Source organism: Rhamphochromis sp. 'chilingali' (genome assembly GCF_963969265.1).
Source record: "Rhamphochromis sp. 'chilingali' genome assembly, chromosome: 9".
NCBI lineage: Eukaryota > Metazoa > Chordata > Actinopteri > Cichliformes > Cichlidae > Rhamphochromis > Rhamphochromis sp. 'chilingali'.
This window is the reverse complement of record NC_137936.1, coordinates 17338714-17359423: the sequence shown is the minus strand read 5'-3', so window position 1 is coordinate 17359423 and position 20710 is coordinate 17338714. Positions and strand designations below refer to the sequence as shown.

General features: G+C 39.7%; 1 protein-coding gene across 4 annotated transcripts in view; it reads left to right on the top strand.

Moving 5' to 3' along the window:
- The first annotated feature begins 12822 nt into the window (after positions 1 to 12822).
- LOC308402453 (RNA-binding motif, single-stranded-interacting protein 2-like) overlaps positions 12823 to 20710 on the top strand; it is a 31594-nt gene continuing 23706 nt past the window's right edge. Inside the window, exon 1 of one of the 4 annotated variants that reach the window (XM_080891327.1) lies at positions 12823 to 12987. In XM_080891327.1, coding sequence (XP_080747453.1) covers positions 12916 to 12987 — 72 coding nt within the window. In that variant the 5' untranslated portion in view covers positions 12823 to 12915. Of the gene's footprint in view, positions 12988 to 13125; positions 13230 to 20710 lie in introns of those variants that run through there. The other 3 variants (XM_080891326.1, XM_080891328.1, XM_080891329.1) reach the window with 3 other exon arrangements.

The window sequence follows — 20710 nt, the reverse complement described above, 5'->3', positions numbered from 1 at the left end:
GAGGAGGATTGATGGGGTGAGAGGGAAAGGGCGCAGCAAAAAGATGATTTTGTCCTCATTTTTAATTAGACTATACTTAAACTCTTGAGATATTAGTTGCTGTATAATGATTTTGTTCAGTTTTCTAAAGTTCTCTAAAAGGTGATCATGTTTTAATTCACTTTTGTGTTTCCCTTTTCTCTTCTTTTTTTGCTCTTTCTTGTTAATCAGCTCTGGAAAACATACTCAAGTGAAACTAATGAAACAAGGGAAAATCAGTCTTGGAGTGAGCTGTCACATCACCTACTTGCAGCATTGTTTGTGCATGTAAACATATAACCCACACATTGCAAAATTATAGCAAGCGTGTTGACCCGTAACACTGCTTCCTTTGCTCTCAAAAAGGCTCTTTATGGGGGAAATGTTGAGGTATCAGTTGCTGTTTTTCAATTTATACCAGCAGATGGAAGCATAACACAGGTGGCATGCTTGCCTGTAGAGTCCACAGCGCTCACAGACATCACTTTCATGTTACCCTCAGCCCTGTGTGTGGTAAAAGCAACGACTAGACTAAATTACTGTTTTTGGTTTAACTATTTTTGAGCAGGAATTAATGAATGAAATCTAAAAACAACAGTAAAATAGGAAAAAGTAATCAAGAATATGCTGCTATTAACACATCGCTCATGATTTCTTTCCATAATTCCCTCTAACCCTTCTCTTGACCTTGTAGAAGTCTCATGTGTTACTTGTCAGATTTAGATCCATCTCTGGGGATCTTCACTTTTTCTCCTCTAATCAGTTTTAATGCATTATATGTGTGACAGCGAAACAAATGGAGAAACACATTAGAGATCTGCTCTAACAGCTAACAGTAATATTTATCCCTGCAGCAATCCTAAAGTGACTCCGATGCTGTGCATATATACACCCACGCATCTTTCACCATAATGACATTTTGCTCAGCACTTCCCTTTCTACCTGTAGCTCCAGTATATTCTGTATCTCTGCACCGATCGTGTGATCGTGGCTCAAGAGTTGGGAGTTTGCCTTGTAATCGGAAGGTTCGGCTCGGACAGTCTCGATCGTTGTGTCCTTCACCTACCGCCTACTGGTGTTGGCCAGAAGGGCCGATGGCGCGATATGGCAGCCTCGCCTCTGTCAGTCTGCCCCAGAGCAGCCGTGGCTACAACTGGCCTCCACCAGTGTGTGAATGGGTGGATGACTGGATGTGTAAAGTGCTTTGGGGTCCCTAGGGGGGACTAGTAAAAGCGCTATACAAATACAGGCCATTTACCATTTACCATTACCACCATCATATTGTAAAACACCATGCTTCTGAGTCCTGCACATGATAGGCTATATCAGGATTGGAAGCACTTGTTTCTCTTGGTCTAGTTGCCAGTAAAGCCATCATAGCCTGTAGCTTTTCTTGGTTGATGTTTTTGACATGCTTTAATTTCCCAGCCACCCTTCAAAGGATAGTTGGATGGATGAAGCAACTGCAACTGTGCATGTGAAGTAAAGTGTCCACACTGTGCAGTGGGAAAACATCTCTTCTCCTTACAAAATGTATCTGATGTGAGTGACACTGAATTACCGTATTAATGGAAACACTAACCTGTGGAGAACTCTCTGAGAGCTGTGCTGGGCTTCTGGTATGTCTTTTTCCGTTGCACATTTTATTGATGAAGTAAGTGAAAACGCCATTCATCTGCTCTGTGTCATGAGCAAGGAGCAAGAATTTTGTGCGTCATTCTTTCATCCTCAAACTAAGGCTCTTGGTGCACCTACGCCCAGTTTACTGCAGCTGTGGTGAAAGCCAGGGTGAAGCGCAGCGCGGAGGAGGCAGTCTGTACTTGCTCCCCTCCAGCATGTTAATGTTAAGATGTTGGATTATTATTTTTTCCAAAACTGATGAATAAAGTATGGATTGATTTTAGGATTTCACGTCAATATCTGTTTTGTGTTTTTTAAAACTTGGAGCGTTTTTTAACTTTCCTTCATACGCGCACACGCAAATGGAGACAGGGATGCATCAGTCTCTGAAGTAGATCATCACTCATCTTCTACTCACCCGTCCCTCCTCCCTTCACTGATGCTCTCTCCCTCCCCTCCCTTGCCTTGGAGCCAGATGGATTACCTCATCAATCAAAGTTCCTAGAATCACATCTTGTGCACGTGTGCGTCTGTGCATGTTTGTGTGTGCGCGTGCATGCGCATGTGTCCCAACACTACAGTGTCTTCATTTTAAGGAAGAGAGAGAGAAAAAAGATATTTAAAGAAATTTTCTGTCTCATTCACTTCATCTGCTTATACACAGGGAGCAGCTCATTTTCTTCATGCATGAAAGCCTGTTTGAGCTGACAAAATGACACAATCAAAATAATGTGAGTGTTCTTGTTTGTAGGTGGGACAAGGGCTTTTAATTTGACAAGTGTACGTAGAATTCCAAAGCTGAGCAGTGAAATATGGCCTGATTTCTGTAAACAACCAGAGAAGACAAGATTATGCAGTATTATTTGAATGTATTTTTAAGTTTTAAATACTTCAAAACTGTGAAGATTTTTGCAATACACAATCAAAATGCAATTAACTTGATTAGAAGAATCTAGCCCATTTCCCCTTTCTATTCCGTGCTATGCATTAAAAGTCAGACCCGCCCTTTTAATGTTAGTCTACAGTGATACAAGTGTAGCTAAGTCAAAAACTACCCCTTGTTTTATGTCCTCTAACCTACGAGAGGAAGTTCTACAATGTTGTACAGTCTGTGTATTTTTTTTCCCCTCCTCGAAAGAAACAATTATGGAGCGGGCAACGCTGATAACACCTAAGGAATTTGAGGCATGCACAAACAGCCCTTCCCCCATCCGCTTAGCTCAATCTCTCCCCTTCCCCCTTCCCTCATCCCCTTCTCTCCTTTCCTCCCACTCCATCATCAGGCTTTCTTTCTGCCTCTTTACACTCAGAATCTGTTCACATTACTTGCAGCTGGGACTTGGGGTTAAAAAAAAATCAAATCAAGAGAAACAAAAATAAATCGTGCAACATTTAGATTGTGGTGTCATGACAGTGAGCCCAATGTTTATGCATGTTAACACCAAATAGGTTCTCAGTGATAATCTGTTAATTACATCCTCAGATGGTGAGTTTTGAAATGTTGTTAAACTGATGTGTACCAATCAAGCAATATGGCTAATTATTAAAAAATCTATACTTTTTATTTGTATTAAGTAAGTAAGCAAGTAAGTACATTTTTTATATAGTACCTTTTTAGATAAGGCTCAGAAAGTCTTTCACAACAACAATCAGCAAAACAAAACAAGTAATCATGAACTCGAGAGGAAAAGGAATCCAGAATTTAAAAAAATATAGACGTGTATATATATATATATATATATATACGTATATAGGCGAGTGGCTCCAGCAGATCCCGGGAATAACATCGGAGATCTCTGTCCAGAAGAGCGCAGTCCTGGGAACAGCTAAGATACTGCGCAGGACCCTCAAGCTCCCAGGCCTCTGGTAGAGGACCCGAGCTTGAAGGATAAACCGCCCGCAGGGGCGTGCTGGGTGTTTTTTTATATATGTAGTATATACATTGGGTGAATGTGCAGTAATAGCAGCAAGCAGGTGAATTCTGTACATTAATATGAATAGACATCTGACTATTTTACAGGATAGACAATATAAACATATTTAAAATTAAAGGAATTGAAATGTACATTGTGCCTTGGTTTAGTGTCTGGAAGAGAGTCCTGTCTCAGTCAATTATAGATGATGTGAGAGGGCGGGTGTGTGTGTTTAGGGCACGGATGGCTTGGGGATAGAAGCTCCTCTTGAGTCTCTCTGTCCTTGTCCGGAAGATGCGGAACCTTCTACCAGATTGCAGAAGTTGGAACAGTTTGTTGCCAGGATGGGACGGGTCCTTCAGTATCTGCGCTGCTCTAGTCCGGCATCTCCTGGTGTAGGTGTCCTGAAGCAGGGGGAGAGCAATCCTGCAGCAGCGTTCTGCTGTATGGATCACTCTCTGGAGAGCTTTTTGGTCCTAAACAGGTAGGTTTTATGCTAATATTAGGTCAGTGATAGAGTTGACATTAGGGTGAAGATTGTTGAGGTCAGTTGTCTTAATAGTTTTCTCATTTCCTATTTGAATTAATGAAATAGGAGCTGTAAACTGCTCCCGTTTGTCTCAAATACAATCTGAAATAGTGCCTCAGAAGAATCAGGATGTCCGGGATGCTTGCACAATTTTACTCACTGTGCTAATAGATTAATTATCATTATAAAAAGATAATTAATGGACATGTGCGCACAAACAATATCTTACGCTGAAACCTAAAAGTCATCATCCATTCCCCTCAAGCCGCCTCGCCCCTCAAAACTTCCTTTTTCACACTCTCCCTCAAAAACACATTCCAGCCACAGGGAATGCCTGACTGATTGTTTGATGAGTGTTAGGGGTGTGTGTGTGGTCTGTTCGGCAGACGTGTTAAGTAGCTACTCTCACGTGAAGCAAGCGAATGCATCCATTTGTTTGTCTGTGCCTCTGATAATGCATCTTTTTTATGGCTTTTATTCACTACAACAGAGCTGTAGCCATTCATCCGCTGCTTAACCCGCACTGAGAACAAGCAACACGCACATGTGTAATTAAATTCATTAAGGTTTTAATTAAAATGGCAAAAAGCTATTTTGTGAGATAGTGCACTTTTTATTGTTTACTGTAATTAAAAAGAGTTTATTTCGTGACTACCAGTGTATTTCTCTCGCTGCTGCTGCTGCTGCTGTGTGAATGGTTTATGTTACATGAAAACCAAACACATGAATTAACATAAATAATAAAAGCCATAGCTTATGAAACTCGAGCTGCACATATCTGCAGAGATTGCTTCAATATGCAGTAAGCTGTTTCTTTGTGTGGAGCAGGTGTTGGGTGAAGGGATTGCTCTGTCAGAGGTGAAGATTTTAAAGAAAGAAAGACTGGCTGCTTCTCATTTTCACCCTTAACCACATAGTGCTCATTGGTCATTTTCGAATGACACCTTTGTCTTTTTCTTCTTTTTGCCCACTTCTAGAAATTCTGCAGTGACTTTCTGCCTTTCTACCACTCTCAGCCATTTTGACCTTGAACCCCACATTGACAATCTCAGTGACCCAGACCCTTCCTCACACATGAACTACCTGAACCCTTTCACAGCATTCATATCCACTTTCCACCACACACAGGCTCCCTTCCTCCCAAACAACAACCCACTTTGATGACAGGGGTTCACCCCCACTGCATTCATGCTCTCTATAGCAAACCACAGGGTGGAATTTCCTAAACAGTTGCCTTTGTCCTGAATGGCTTCCACACTGCAAAATAGCTGTGGCTATATGGCTGCATTTCATAATAAACTTGCAAATAAAAATTATCTGCTAAGGCTGATTTATTTTAGAAGACAAATTAAAAAAAATGAGAACATTTTTAATGCAAGTCTGTACCAGATGCAGCTTTCATTTTATGAAAAGAACTCTGACCCATGCTTCAAAACATAGTTTCACTCCCACTTTGAGGCCACGATAAATTAAAGGTTTTTTTTAAGGAAAAGAAACAGGCAATGCACCACCTCTTTCTTTTTTTTTTTGTCTCTAATATAAAGCATTACGGTTATCCCACACATACGCCTGCATGCACACATAAGCATAAACACATGCCCGTGTGCACATGTGAACCGCTTAGCTACTCTTGAGGTAATAAGTATGGATTCACAGGCTATAACACTTGGGGTGGAGGGGGCTGGGTTACTTAGCAACTAGCCTGTTGATGTCCAAACAATGTTCATGTCGTCAAAGCGGCTGGTTGTAACAGACTGAGGTTCTGCTGCTGGTGCAGCAGTCTTGCTGGTGTGTTCCTAAAGGGAAATGAATGAACAGACACACACAGGCTGCTGAAGCCAGAGATACACGGACTAACACAAAGTGCTTATGGTTCATTTCTTAGAAATATTGACCATACCGCTGCACTTGTCATTTTATTGTCCACACAGAGGACATGCAGTGCTCACAGCTGGCAGAGTGGGCCGTCTGTGGAGGAAGGAAAGCCTTTTGCTCACTAGACTATACAGGGATGTGCCATTTCTACAAAGTCTGCAATCTGTAGAGCTATTTTGTAAAATCTACAAAAGGCAAATTGATAGCAGAGGAAACTTTTTTGTGGTTTTTAACTTTACCTTAAACAAAGCTAATTATAAGCAAAATACACAGAGAATTTGGAGACTAACAGCTACAGCTTTATTGAACAGAAGGCACACAATCCTAAGGGAAAGTCAGTTCTGCCTACCAGTTGTAGCCTGTTTTATATGTCGAACACATGCATTGCTCTTAAAAGTCATCTCTGGTGTTTGTATCAGCAGCAGAAATTGTGCTTTGGTGTGTACATGCTGGAAAAAACACAAATCACTCTTCTTCTGGTGAGAGATTTTGCAAAGAGTCCCCATGCTTGAAAAAATACATTGACTCATAAATCATTCATGACTCGATATTGATGTACTGTCCAAAACACTGAAATGAAACTAATAGATTGCTAATTTCATAATTGATGGCTGCAGTGTGAGATTAAAAGTAGCAGCAGGGCTGGGTTTTTTGTGTCAGTGCTGGTTATACTGAATGCCACTGCAATTTAGGAATCAGGTTTCAATTGCCATCTGTGTTGGAATATGTCTTCCAGCCAATTGCTGGCAACAAGAGAAAGTGAAAAGCCATTCAAATATAGTAGTAGTAGATAAGAAACCAGAGTCAGTGACTAGGCAGCTATGGATAACATGTTAAAGGTAACTTTAGGACAATGCTCATTCACACTCTGATGTCAAATTTTTAGGGTTAGCACCTCATGTGTGTCTGCTCTTTGATAGTATTTGTCTGTGACCTTCAGAACAAACAACACAGTGTTGCATTTGACCCATTTCACTGTGACAAAACCACATCATTGCCTCGCACAAAAGTTTATTTCCGACCATTTAAAACACCAGAACTAAAAGTTCTAAGCAGCACAATTTAAGTGTTGCACAATAGTTTCTACTAGTGGTGAGTCCTAGATACTTAATTGAGTTACACAAACAATACAAACAATAGCTTTGTTTCTGTTTGGTCACAAGTCATTGGGTCAGTGACGGCACAAGCAAGAAACTGACTATATGTCTAAATATGTCTCTTTCCCTCCAGATGACCAAAACAGGAAGGTCTCAAGTTGTACACAACATACTTGATTATTTTTTGCTTCCCTGGCCCATGAAATTATTTTCATCTTGCTTCTGATGAACTAATGACTACAATGGAGGTGGCACTAGCGAAGGAGAACCTTAGTAATGACATTATAAGTCTGTATTAAAATGTATTCATTTATTTTTCTCTTGTGCCAGACTGAAGGTTTTAAGGCTCTGTATGTCTTCAAAAGACATGTTGCTTGGATATTAATCATAGGGGAAAAAAGACAGATACACTTTTTTAAAAATGGTTTTTAGGAGCAGATTTTACACGTTTAGACATTTTCAAACAAGATGCTCTAAATGGGGGCATGTTAAATCATGCAATGATCCTCGAAGCTCCAGCTACTCTGGGGGATCTGTGTTATAAGCATCAGCAGTCTGGAGTTATCACAAATGGTTCTTTCCTTCTTGGGCAAAGTAAGATAATAATAAATGGCATCTGAAGGCATGCAGCAGGAGAACGGCACGGATAAAACTGATTGGAGTGATGAGAACATGTTAATGGAAAGCAGAGAGCTGTAACTATAAAACAGTATGTCTTGTCATCTTTATAATGATATCCAGAAAAGACTGACTTATGTGAACTGGCTGATTGTTTGCATTCAGTATTTAATGAGGAAATATTAACCATTCTCAGTTCATAGGAGTTGCTGTACTGCAAATGTACTTAAGAAAGTTTAAAATGCATTTGTTATCAGTAAACAACAACAACAACAACAACAAACAAATAGAGAGAGAAAGCCACACATACAAAGGAAAGAGGAGCAGCAAATTAAATATGCTTCAGTTCAGTTCAATTTAGTTTCATGTTTATAGTGCCAAATCACACCACAAGGTGCTTTATAGTGAAAGAAAAAGACCCTACAATATTAAAGAGAAAACCTCAAAAATCAGATGTCCCCATATGACCAAGCACTTGGTGACAGTGGGAAGAAAAAACTCCCTTTAAACAGGAAGAAACCTCCAGCAGAACCAGAATCAGGGTCAGCCATCGTCCACAATTGGTTAAGGGGGTGAGGGAAAAGAGAGCACAGAGAGACAGCACAAAAAACACCCACGGGAAATAGCCAACCCTTCAGGTGGGTTAAAAGGATGTGGAGGTGTTATGAATTTCTTACATCTAAGATAAATAAATGATGGCATCTGCTTTTCTACTACGCTTTTATTGTCTTCTGTATGGCACCTCTCGCAAAACTTAAAGTTTAGATTTTTGTCTCTGTTGTTAAAATGAGGAGAATAATGTAGTATAAATTATATATAGGCTAAAAATAGGTGAAAGTAGATATTTCTGGAAGATGTGTGTAACAGAAAAACTACAAACTAAAGGAGAGGGTAGACAAAAGATAATAATATAAAAACACAGAGGGAAAAGAGGTGAGATGAGAACAAGAAATGCTCAGTGCACCATGTGTGCCCCTCTGCAGCCTGGTTAAGCTTCACCTGATCCAGTCCTAACTATAAGCATCATCAAAAGAGGAAAACTTGAAACCAACACTTAAAAGCAGAGAGGGTGTCTCTCTCCTGATACCAAACTGGGAGCTGTTGCACGGGAGAGGGCCCCGATAGCTGAAGACTCTGCCTCCCATTCTACTTTCAGAAAGTCTAGCTAAGGCTGCAGACTGAGCGAGAAGTGCTCTGTTGGGATGACATGGTTTTGCAAGGTCTTAAAGCTATCATTGGGATATTATCATTCAGGATTCATTTTAAATTCAGTCCTGGATTTAACAAGGAGTCCATGAGAAGAAACTAATGTAGCAGAAATGTGCTCTCTCATAGTCCCACTTAGGGTTTTGGATCAAGTGATGGCTAACACATGCATGGACTAGTTTGTCAGGATCACTCTGAGACAGGATGTTTTTAACTTTGTCAATAATTCACAGATGAAAGATGCATAGTGCATTTCCTATCTGGCCTCAGTCATTTGCTGGCTTCCTTAATTACCACCCAGTCATCAAAAGATCGAGAACCCTTATTATAAGTCAATGCTTTTAAAAGTGAATGAGAATTCTGAAGGTGAATGCCTGTGAAGTCAAGAGTGAATCGAGGACCTTCAGACAAAAGCACACTGTAACTTTGATGGGTTTTTTGTTTAAGTGTTCTGCTCCGACAAAGCTAATTTTTTGAGACTCTTCTTGTCTGGTGATTTTTACTCGAAATCCCCCTGCTGAGTGAATGAATCTGAGGTAAAGCCCTTCTTCTGTGCGGACCCCTAAAGGCGCGCGTGAAGGACCCCCGAAGGATCAAATCCAATGCTGACATAGCGAAGAAAGCACGATACCTAAAGAAACTGGGTAAAATTCAGAACACCTGGACTGCAAACTGTAAAATATTTATAAAGCTCAACGGTACACCGGAGGAAGCCAAGGTGCTGGTCATCAAATGCATCCAGGATCTGGAAAAATATTAACAGGTCACTTGACTACAAAGGCAAGGAGCGGGACAAACAATCTACAGTCATCAAAGCAGGTAATAGAAGACAACAACGGAAGCTAAAGCGTAACGTATTCAAGGATGAAACAATCAATTAATTCATTATCTGGGAATTATACATTGCTACCACAAAGGATTGCTAATCAGGAGATAAATTCACCAGTAAACACGGAATACAAAACACACTTCACAGAGCAGGACATTGATCCAGAACTGAACTTTTTTAACATCAAAAATACCTGCTACTATCATACTGAAGAACAATTCAACAAAACTGTCAAGGTCGACGGCAAAATATCTATAATCCACTTTAATAGTAGAAGTTTATATGCAAATTTTCACAAAATAAGGGAATATTTAAGCAAATTTACACATCCATTCAGTGTGATTGCAGTATCTGAAACATGGATTAATAAACAGAAAGGAGAGGACTTTGTAATAGATGGATATGAATTAAATCTTACAAATAGAAAGAATAAGAATGGCGGTGGTGTGGCCTTGTTTGTGGATAAAAATTTAAAATACAAGGTGGTAGAAAAAATGACGATGGCGGTAGATAATATATTAGAGTGTGTAACAATAGAAATTAGTATGGGAAAAGAGAAAAATGTCATTGTAAGCTGTATATATAGAACACCAGGTTCTAATATTGAAATTTTTAAGGAGTGGGTAGATAAAACATTCATTAGGACAAATCAAAAAGTCATGTTCATTTGTGGGGATTTTAACATAGATCTACTAAATCCAAACAAGCAGAGAGCGACAGAGGAATTTATTAATACAATGTATAGCTTGGGACTTTTTCCAGTGATCACTAAGCCCAGCAGGATTACAGCACAGTCGGCAACCCTAATAGACAATATATTTACTAATGAAATAGAAAATAGAACCATAAGTGGTCTCCTAATTAATGACATCAGTGATCATCTACCTGTTTTTATAGTGTATAACAGCAATTACAGGAAGGTTAAACAGCAAAACACAATAAACATTACTAATATGAGCGATGTGGTAAATGATTTCAACAAATTCTTTGTAAGTGTTGGGCCAGACTTGGCTGAAACAATTCCTGATATAACAGATTCTGTAGAGAAAGAAACTAGACTCATTGACCGCAATCCTCATTCAATGTTCTTAACGGTGGTGGAAGAAATGGAAATCATTGATATTGTTGGGAAATCACAAACAAAAAACTCTACAGACTCTGACGACATTGATATGGAAATCGTTAAGAGAGTGATAGAGGGCATTTCCAAACCCTTAACACACATTTGCAATTTGTCCTTACAAACTGGTACATTCCCAAAACAAATGAAAACAGCTAAAGTAACACCACTGTTTAAAAATGGTGACAGACACCAATTCACAAATTATAGGCCTGTCTCTCTACTTTCTCAATTTTCAAAAATACTGGAAAAAGTCTTTAGTAATAGACTTGACAAATTTATAGATAAACACAAAATAATAATGGATAGTCAGTATGGTTTCAGATCAAATAGATCAACATCATTGGCATTAATGGAACTGATCGAAAATATCACCAACAATATAGATAAAAGACAATGTATAGTTAGTGTATTCATTGACCTAAAAAAAGCTTTTGACACAATTAATCATGACATATTACTTGATAAACTGGAGTACTACGGCATTAGAGGAGTGGTGTTAGAATGGGTAAAGAGTTATTTGAGAGACAGGCAGCAATTTGTGAAAATTGGGGAATATCAATCAGAGTGTATGGACATTGTTTGTGGAGTTCCGCAGGGGTCAGTATTGGGACCAAAGCTGTTTATCCTCTATATCAATGATATATGCAGAACATCAGATATACTACAGTTTATTCTATTTGCAGATGATACAAATATTTTTTGTACTGGAGAGAACTTACAGCAGCTTTTGGAAATTGTCACACAAGAAATGATTAAACTGAAAACATGGTTTGATAGAAATAAGCTATCATTAAATTTGGAAAAAACTACATTTATGTTATTCGGAAATTGTAAAAAAGATGCAGGAGCAAAATTATTAGTAAACAATGTTGAAATAGAGCAAGTTTCGGATACAAAATTTCTGGGTGTGATAATAGATAACAAAATCTGCTGGAAACCTCACATAAAGCATATACAAGCCAAACTGTCAAGAAGCATCTCCGTACTAAGTAAAGTTAAATATTTTTTGCCTTCCAAATCACTCCGGGTACTTTATTGTTCACTTATATTGCCATATTTGGAATACTGTGTGGAAATTTGGGGAAACACATATAAAACTGCACTTCAACCAATATGTAAAATTCAAAAAAAAGCAATCAGGATGATTAATAAAGCAGGATTTAGAGACCATACTAACATCATGTTTTTGAAATTAAAAATACTGAAGTTTATGGATCTTATAAAATATAAAACTGCAAAAATTATGTACAAGGCCAGATACAATATGTTACCAGGAAATATACAGAGGATGTTCTATGACAGAGAAGGAGACTATGAATTGAGGGGGAAATTGAATCTAAGGATTCTTAAAGCACGGTCAAAGGTTAAAACCTTTTGTGTCACTATTTATGGGGTAAAACTGTGGAATAGTTTTACTATAGATCTACAGCAATGCTCAGGAATTAGTAAGTTCATGAAAATACTTCGAAAACTGATTTTGGAAGAATATGATACCGATAAAGATGATCACCCATTGTATGTATAAAAATATCAAATTATATCCAAATTATATCAATCACGGTAGCCAAGTTTATATAGGTTCTCCTCGTGTATCGTGTGGAGTATGTGATGATGGGAATTAGGTGAATTATGTGGGATCAATAAGATGTTGAGCAGGGGTAGGAATTAATAAGTATGTTCATACTTCTTCCTACTCCTTTTCAGACCAAACATTGTTACATTATGTCAGACGATTTTGTTTTATTTCATTATATATTTTTTGTTTATCTGAACACATACGTGTGTGTGTGTGTATATCTACATATATATTCGTATCTGTAAATGAAAATATATGTAGTGTGTATATATTGTTTTTTGTTTTATATGTCTGAAACAAATAAAGATACAATACAATACAATACAATCTCAGGGGCCAGCAGTGAGGGGCAGGTGGGGGAGGTCGGGGGAGGTGAGGGGGGGCTGTCCTGCCGCAGCAGCAGCACCACTCGCCGTCGAGCAGCGGGACTCCAGGCTCTCACTTCCCCAGCTGCTGACGTCAGCTGGCAGCCTGGGCTGTGCTCGCCGCTCCGGACATAGCGCCGAGAAAAATGCTGCTCTCCGTATCGCCAAGGGCAGGAATCAACCCATACAACGGCTATAACAGCAGAAACAGCAAAAAGGTAAACGCTTTCGGGATTTTCCCCAATTTTCGGCTTGTTCGCCCTGCAGGGCAACACGCCTGCGTCTGTCGCGACCAAAAAAGAGAGAGAGAGAGAGAGAGAGCGAGATAGAGAGAGAGAGAGGGTTTGTGACAGTGAGCTGCAGTGTCCTTGAGAAGCTAAACGAGCTGAATTTAACTTCAGACTTCGTGGAGTCAAATATTCAGCTTAAAGAGCAGGCCCGCTCCGTGGTGTGTGTCAAGGTGGGAAATTTCCTTCTACCGCTCGGTCCCTGTCACTCTGGACGCCTGGCTGTTTTATTTAGTAGTATTTGTGTGCGGGTACTACAAGCGGGGGATGTCGATTATGGCTCTGCTCACTCATTTGAGAAAAGTCAGTGGTGGGGAGCAACTTTTGTGGTTTACTGTACGGTGCTGGGATAGCGCGTCAGTGCCTGGATGGTGTTTGTGGAAGTGGGGGTAGGGAGAAACGCAGGCTGAGAGGGAACATGTTACAAAATGAATTCTGCCTCTTCCTCCGTGAGAGAGCTCCGGACACAAGTATCTGGTGTTAAATCAGGTCTTCATTGTCTCCGCCGCCGCGTAAGTTAGCAAAGTTTTTTCCCCCTCTTTCCCTCGTTTCCCATCAGAAAGCGGAATATGCCCCACCCCTTGAAAAATCCCACCAGACCCCGATGACTACATTCCCAGAATTATGAATCGCGCTCTCTCTGTTGCGTTCACTGTTGACATTGTCACTTTTTGTAACCACTACGTGAGGGCAAATGTAGCCTGACTACTCTGCTTCGAGTAGTACACTATACACCGTAACAGAAGCCATTTAAAAATGAGCAAAAGTGTCTCGATACAGTGAAGTAGCAAAGCTACTTTTCGAGAACTTTTCGCTTCCTATAATCCATATTCCAGAGTGGTGTTTTTGTTTAGTCACGCAGACCTCTCCCTGTGGACCCTAATGACTTCTAAGTGACGGTAAAAGCTTTTCCTTTGAACGTGAAGGCATCGTGTTGTGATTTTTTTTCTCTCCATCCAGTAGAGTAACAGTGGTTTTTCATCTCCTGCTGATATTCCTGCATTTCACTGAGCGTGTTGCTGTGAGCTCCTGAACCCCGAATGGCATTTTGAAAATGTGTATTGACATATTGTCTCTCTGTGATCGCGGACTGCTCATCCTACCAGATCTGATGTCAACACTTGCGCTTGTCTGGGGCAAATAGCTTAAAATGTTTGGGTTGTGCAGGCTCAAACTCAATTAGCGATTTGTTTTTGATGCAGTGGCACTGGGTTGTTACTGAATAGACTTTTAAATTCACTGCTGTTACTAGGTTGGGTTTTATATTGTTTCTGACAAATGGTTCATTCTCTAAACTATCAACACCCACTTTATTTTTTACATTTTTTTAACACCACTGGGGACTAAGAGATACTGTCAAAAAAATTTTAAGGAAGTACACAAGTGTGAGCAGTGGAGTGTGTGCATGTCAGCACTTTCAGTTTCATTTATTTAATTTGGTCTTCTAGTGACATACATGTACACAACAGATCATGTGGCAGTATTTAATTCATTGCGTGCATAAGCAGATATTTTGGTGATGTGCTAAATTCTTGTGGGAATTGCCAACACTATTTAGATTTTCCACTTTCTTTCTCAAAAGAATTCAGATGTTTCAAAATGTGCACTGGCAAATTAAGACTAAATTTTCTCATGTGTGTTGATGTTTCAAAAACTATATGATTGGTGTTTTTTAATCTGATTTTCTTAATTTTATTGGTAAATGGCCTGTATTTATATAGCGCTTTAATAGTCCCTAAGGACCCCAAAGCGCTTTACATATCCATTCACACACACATTCACACACTGGTGATGGCAAGCTACATTGTAGCCACAGCCGCCCTGGGGCGCACTGACAGAGGCGAGGCTGCCGGACACTGGCGCCACCGGGCCCTCTGACCACCAGTAGGCAACGGGTGAAGTGTCTTGCTCAAGGACACAACGACCGAGACTGTCCAAGCCGGGGCTCGAACCGGCAACCTTCCGATTACAAGGCGAACTCCCAACTCTTGAGCCACAAACCCCCCACATCACTTACAATGCTGGTAATCAGGAAATTGTAAGTTTAACACAAGCTTTCACCAGATCATAAATGTCAGCTGATTTTCCCTTGCAGACTCCAAATAAAAGGCCTTGATTATATCTTTTGCTTCTGCGAGTCCGCTACGGTCCACTTGGCTCAAAGTGACTTAAATTTCATCATCAGACAGTGGGTGCGAAAGTCCATGTGGATGCCTGCATGTCCACCAATTTTTTGTGACACACAGGCTTGTCTGTTTGGTTGTCGGGTCTCTACTTGCTGACCGTGTCCGAGTATAATGAAAGCTAAATATGACATCTGCCTTTGCCGGGTGCCTTTGTTTATCTGTTGCATTAAGTGTTGTTTTCAAAAAAAGGGTGCAAAGATGATTTGATAAAGAGCTGGAATACTCTGGAGAAGTCCAACCCATGTTGGCTTTTTAAGACGGACACCGATAACTGATGATATTAAACATCCATTAGTCTCGTAAATTGATTGATTGATGATATTTTTTTTCTTTCTGACGCTTGCACCATTAAATAATTGTATAAAATTTTGTTATGTGTAGTTATTTATTTACTAGTTGTGCCTGACTCAGATGAAACGTGTGCTGACAACAGGGAAATGTTCTCCTGTGGTCAACTCATGCGACATGTACAGTCCTAGCACGCTTCACGAGTGTTGCTCTCATCTCTACTTAGATTTTCATGAAATACACATAAAATACACATCAGCATTAAATATTAGTCAAATTTGTTTTCAAATATAAGTATCAGCACTTCTTTTAGTTAATATATTTGCATCTGAATTAAACGTGTGATACTCAGTTGATTTGAATTTGCTTATCTGTGTTTTCAGTGCATAATGATTAGTTTCAGACTTCTCAAAGGAATAATTAAGGTGAAAAGGCATAAAGCAACATGTAAAAGAAGCTTAAGGCATAGGCAAAACATTTACCCCTCAGTTGCTTTAGTAGTATCAAGCTCCTCTATGTTGGGGAGCCAAAGTTCACAGAGGGGTCAAGTTCCTGTGTTTTGTTTCCGCGCACCTCCTTTCATTCTTTTGGTCCCTTGCTCACATTTTGCCGTACCTGAGCTATACAAGTGCATCGAATAAAAAACAGAATGAGAAATAAACCCATTCACAGGGGTGAGAAAAGCGCTCTTTGTGTGAGCACGGTGATTACTGAGACTGACTTAGCGACTGCTAAATGCCATTCGGTTACTGTCGTGCTTAAAGGCTGCTGCTCCTCCCCTGACTCAGCACCTCATTTCCTCCTTCAAATAAATAGAATTAATGTTCTCAAATCAAATTTGGTCGGTTTCCGTGTAAAGCTTCCTGCATGGAAACATAACAGGAGGCGGCTCGTCGCTTCTTAAGGTATCGTGAGACTCAGTCAGGGCGGCATCGAATGGCGTGGTTTTTTTTTTCTTTGTACTTGTCATTCACATTTTTGTTTCCCTCTTGGCTGGAGACCTTTTCAACAGATGTCAGCTTAGTGCTGTGATTTAAAGCTGTGGATGCCTCAACATTGACTCTGCTAAGTCAAAGCACAGCTATGTATATGAAAAGAAATCAAAGAAATCAATAAAGCACATTGACTGGAGCATTAAATTCACACACAGATAGAAAGGTTTGCTCTAAAAAGGCCATTGATGGAAAATAAGCAGATGTGAAGTCTCGAATCCATTTCTGACTCGGTAGTTTGATCCTTTTACACATGAACTCCAAACGCTTTCACAAGTATTCATTCCTGAATTCAAGCATTATGTAAACCAGCAACATTTAAGTGGGCATGTTTAGTTTTGTCACGTTACTCCTTGATAAGAGTTGATGTCAGAAAGTTATGCTAAGACTTCCAGACAGATGTTTATTAAATGCCTGTGCTGGCAACTGATTTTACTTTGCAGCACTGATGTTTAAAGAAAACCTCTCTCACTGTAACATCGTGCTCAGAGTAAACTGGGTCATTTAAGAAGTTTGATTTTGTTTGGTACGGCGTGTTCTCTCCTTAACGTGACTGTGGAGGTTTTAGTCGCACGCGGAAAATAGTTGACCTGCTCAAAATTCCCCAAATGATTGCACTAAATGCACTAAAGCAATAAAACATATGCAGACCAGCATCCGATGGAAGGTTTATGCCACAGCTGCCATTTTTACATTGCTGTAATATTTAATGCACCAATATCTCCAAGTTCTTTGAAATAAAATTATTTTTTTCAATGCTAAAATCTAATTATTGCTGTTATCCATGGATCCATGTACTGTTTTACAAGCAAAGAGCAGAAAAAAATGTAAAGATCATTATTATTGTTATATTAGGATGACGTATTACATTTATTTACTTACATTCCTAAACAGAAGAATTAGTTTTAGTGGTTGAATGTTACACTTCATTAATTTCTGACTGACTCCAGTACGCTAGCTCAAATGTGGCTATAACAACATGACTTCAGTTTATTATTTGCGTAATAAATTAAATAAAATATCTAGTTTTACATTTTTTATTGAAAGATTTCTAAAATATTTAAAAAATCTAAGCCAAACTAAATTGTTAAACTGTATTTGTGTATTATAGTGAATAAAAAGTCCTTTCCATTAAGCGAGCTCTTTGTTTGATGGCTGTTGTACAGTGTAATTGTAAAAAAGTAAATAAAAATAATGCCTTAGAGTTAAAGAATAAATGGAAAGCCTCAGTAACTCTGGGAGAAATAAAGGAAACAGTGATTGGGGTTAGTCGGGATAACAAAGTGACATGTAATCATGCTTTCATATGATAATTAGAACATCTTTAAACAGTAAGTTAATTGGTGCAGCATAGCGAGCTTGTGTTTAGCTTATTGAGTCAAGCACTTTATAGCACCCATATACACTGTTCAGTGTTTATTTGTTGTAAATGAGCAGTATTTGCCCCCCTATACTGCAGGCAAGGTAATTTAGAAAATAAAATTAGAATAATATATGCCTTACACACCTCATTTGTTTTAATTTGCAGCTTAAGGAATGACCTGACTATTTATAGCATGTAGTATGAAAAAGAGGTGATACAAGCTTTTTTTTTCTCTTTAAGGTGGATTAGCTGTTATCTTAATAAACATGGGTGATCTCAGCAGTGAGCAGAACCACTGTGAAGATTTTGCTAGCCACAACTGTGCACACCTGGACTGAGAGCATGAAATCACAGTGCAAAGAAATATTTTTGCCACACAGCTGTGTTGGGGTTTTCTTTTCTTTTTTACTAGAAAGAAGGTAGAGCGAACTAAATGTTCATTAGGATTCATTTTGATACATTACAACTGTGCGCTGTGTCAAACATGATTCATGTCCTCGTTCATGTCATATTTTCCTGTCACTGTGACAGGAACTGAAAACAGCTGATGTCTAGGAGGTAGAAAGCAGGTGGCTGTCTCAAGCTTAATTCACAGTTTCATCGCACACAAACATGGCTCAATTTGTATTTAAATTTTTTGGGTACATGTCTCGCTGCTTCATAAATACGTTCCATGCAATCACATTAAATGAGGGCCTGAAAACTGCGGTTTGCTTGGCTGCCAGTCATCTGTGTAACCGTCTCACTGACACAAAGTTCTACACTGTGTGCCCCGACACAAACACTTTAATGCATATTAACTTTAACATCGTTGCTGCTCAAACACCGACATGCTAATGCTAGAAAATAGCTACACCCAAAGGCTTTAGTTTCCATTGATCAATTGTTTTTTGAAGTCTGAATGAGGGGAAAAAACATATTGGGTGGCTGGTTTTTTAAAATGATACTTATTATTATTTGGGTACTTTTTACAGCCCACACATTTACTTTGTTGTGGAGTCTTGTTGCTTTCATTAATCCTATTTTCAGCAAGCAGTAGGCAGCTGTTTTCAGGCAAATAATCTCTTAAAAACCCACAGTATATGACTTGCCCATCCCTAAATGAAGGATAAAGACAAAGATTAAAGTAAATATTGGCAGGGATTAGGGATGTCACGATACCACGATTTTAGTGGGTACCAATAATCAATTAAATGAATGCGTTTCAACTGGAAACCTTTTTATTTAAACAGGAATGCACGTGTGTTCTGACGCAGATTGAGGAATATGAATCAGGATTATTTATATTGTATTGAAATCAGCCAATCCTTTATATCAGACACTACTGAAAAAGGTATCAGAAACGACTCCACACGGTTGTGCGTAAAAAAACCAGCTGTTTTGCTGCAGCGAGTTTTGTTTTTTTTTCTTTGAACTTTTCTGTACAGCCACCTTTGTCCTCCTGGTCGCATGCCAGGTATATGTTTATCTGTCTCTTTGTTTAATGTGTCAGATGTTTTGGATCAGTCCCTGGCCAGAGTGCCAGCCGCATGAACCGGCCAAGGTGAACAGGTAGAGAGGGAGACAGGAGAAAGCACAGCTGTCAGAAATCCAATGCCGAGGCCTGCGCCGATGCCAGACGCTCTCTCTCTGTCTCACATTTTGTTAGATCTCTAGCTGAGCTCTGGCCCAGTGTTTGAGAGTATCCGTTTGCAAGCTCTCCATCCTTTGCCACCTGACCCGGCTTGAAAGCCACGCAGGCATGTGCATTTGGCCTGTGCGTGCGCACATAGGTGTGATCAGCGACAATAAGAGACAGACAATTCCAAGATTAATAGGTGCCTACAAAGAGACAAAAGGAAGGGGAGCGTTGCAGACTGAAAGGAAGGAGGATTCAGGAACGAGTCTGGACGTGAGTTTGGTGTCCCTGTCACCTGGTTGGAATGCAGAGCTCCTCATTTAGAAGGCTGTGTGATAAGATCAGGAGCAGACACACAGCATTTCCTGCCTACTGCCATACTGTCACTCACCACTTTATGAGACGTACAGTCCTGTTCTTATCCTCCGCTAACACGTACAGACTGTTTAACCTTTTTAAAGATACCTGCTTTATGTTTTTATGATTATTAGCACTTTTGTTTTCTGGGACGGAGCGTTCCGTTGGGTGTATAATGAAGTGTTACATTTTTGGTTGTATGGTTTTTATCAACATGGCAAAGAAGAAAAGATGTGGTTACACACATCGGATAACTCTTCCGGAAGGTTTGTTAATGCTTCAGAAGGATCGTAGGTTTTGAATTCCCATGACTCATTGCTCTGGTCGGTCCTAAAGAGAGGCGGATGTAAAGCGGCAGCTCAGCAGTGTAATTCTATACACGCTGGAAGCTGTGTCCTCATTTAGTTAATCTGTGCATTAGCATAGAAGTCGGCTGCCATACACAGGCAGTCATGGCTCTTTCTTGCCAGCAGGACATGGGGAGGTGGGCACCCCCCCCCCCCACAACCAGGAAGTCCATGGACTTGTGTGAGTCAGCTTGAGAGGCTGAGATTTTAAAAAATAAAATAAAAGCAGAGGTGGCGTGAGACTTAAAGGACGGTTGAAGAAGGTGCACTCATGTGACACCTCGTGTCAAATGTCTTCAGGGTGTTGGTGGAGGATATTTCTGATACAATTAAACCGTTAGACATGCGATTCAATTAGGTAAGATGTCTCACTTAAGCCAGTGAGCTGTTCCTGTGCGTGAATCGCCTCTGAGAGTTTAATACAACACATAAAATGCGGGGGTACGTCTTTGATATTGTGAAAGATTAAAGGCAGGGTTAAATGCTTGCAGTATGCTATATTT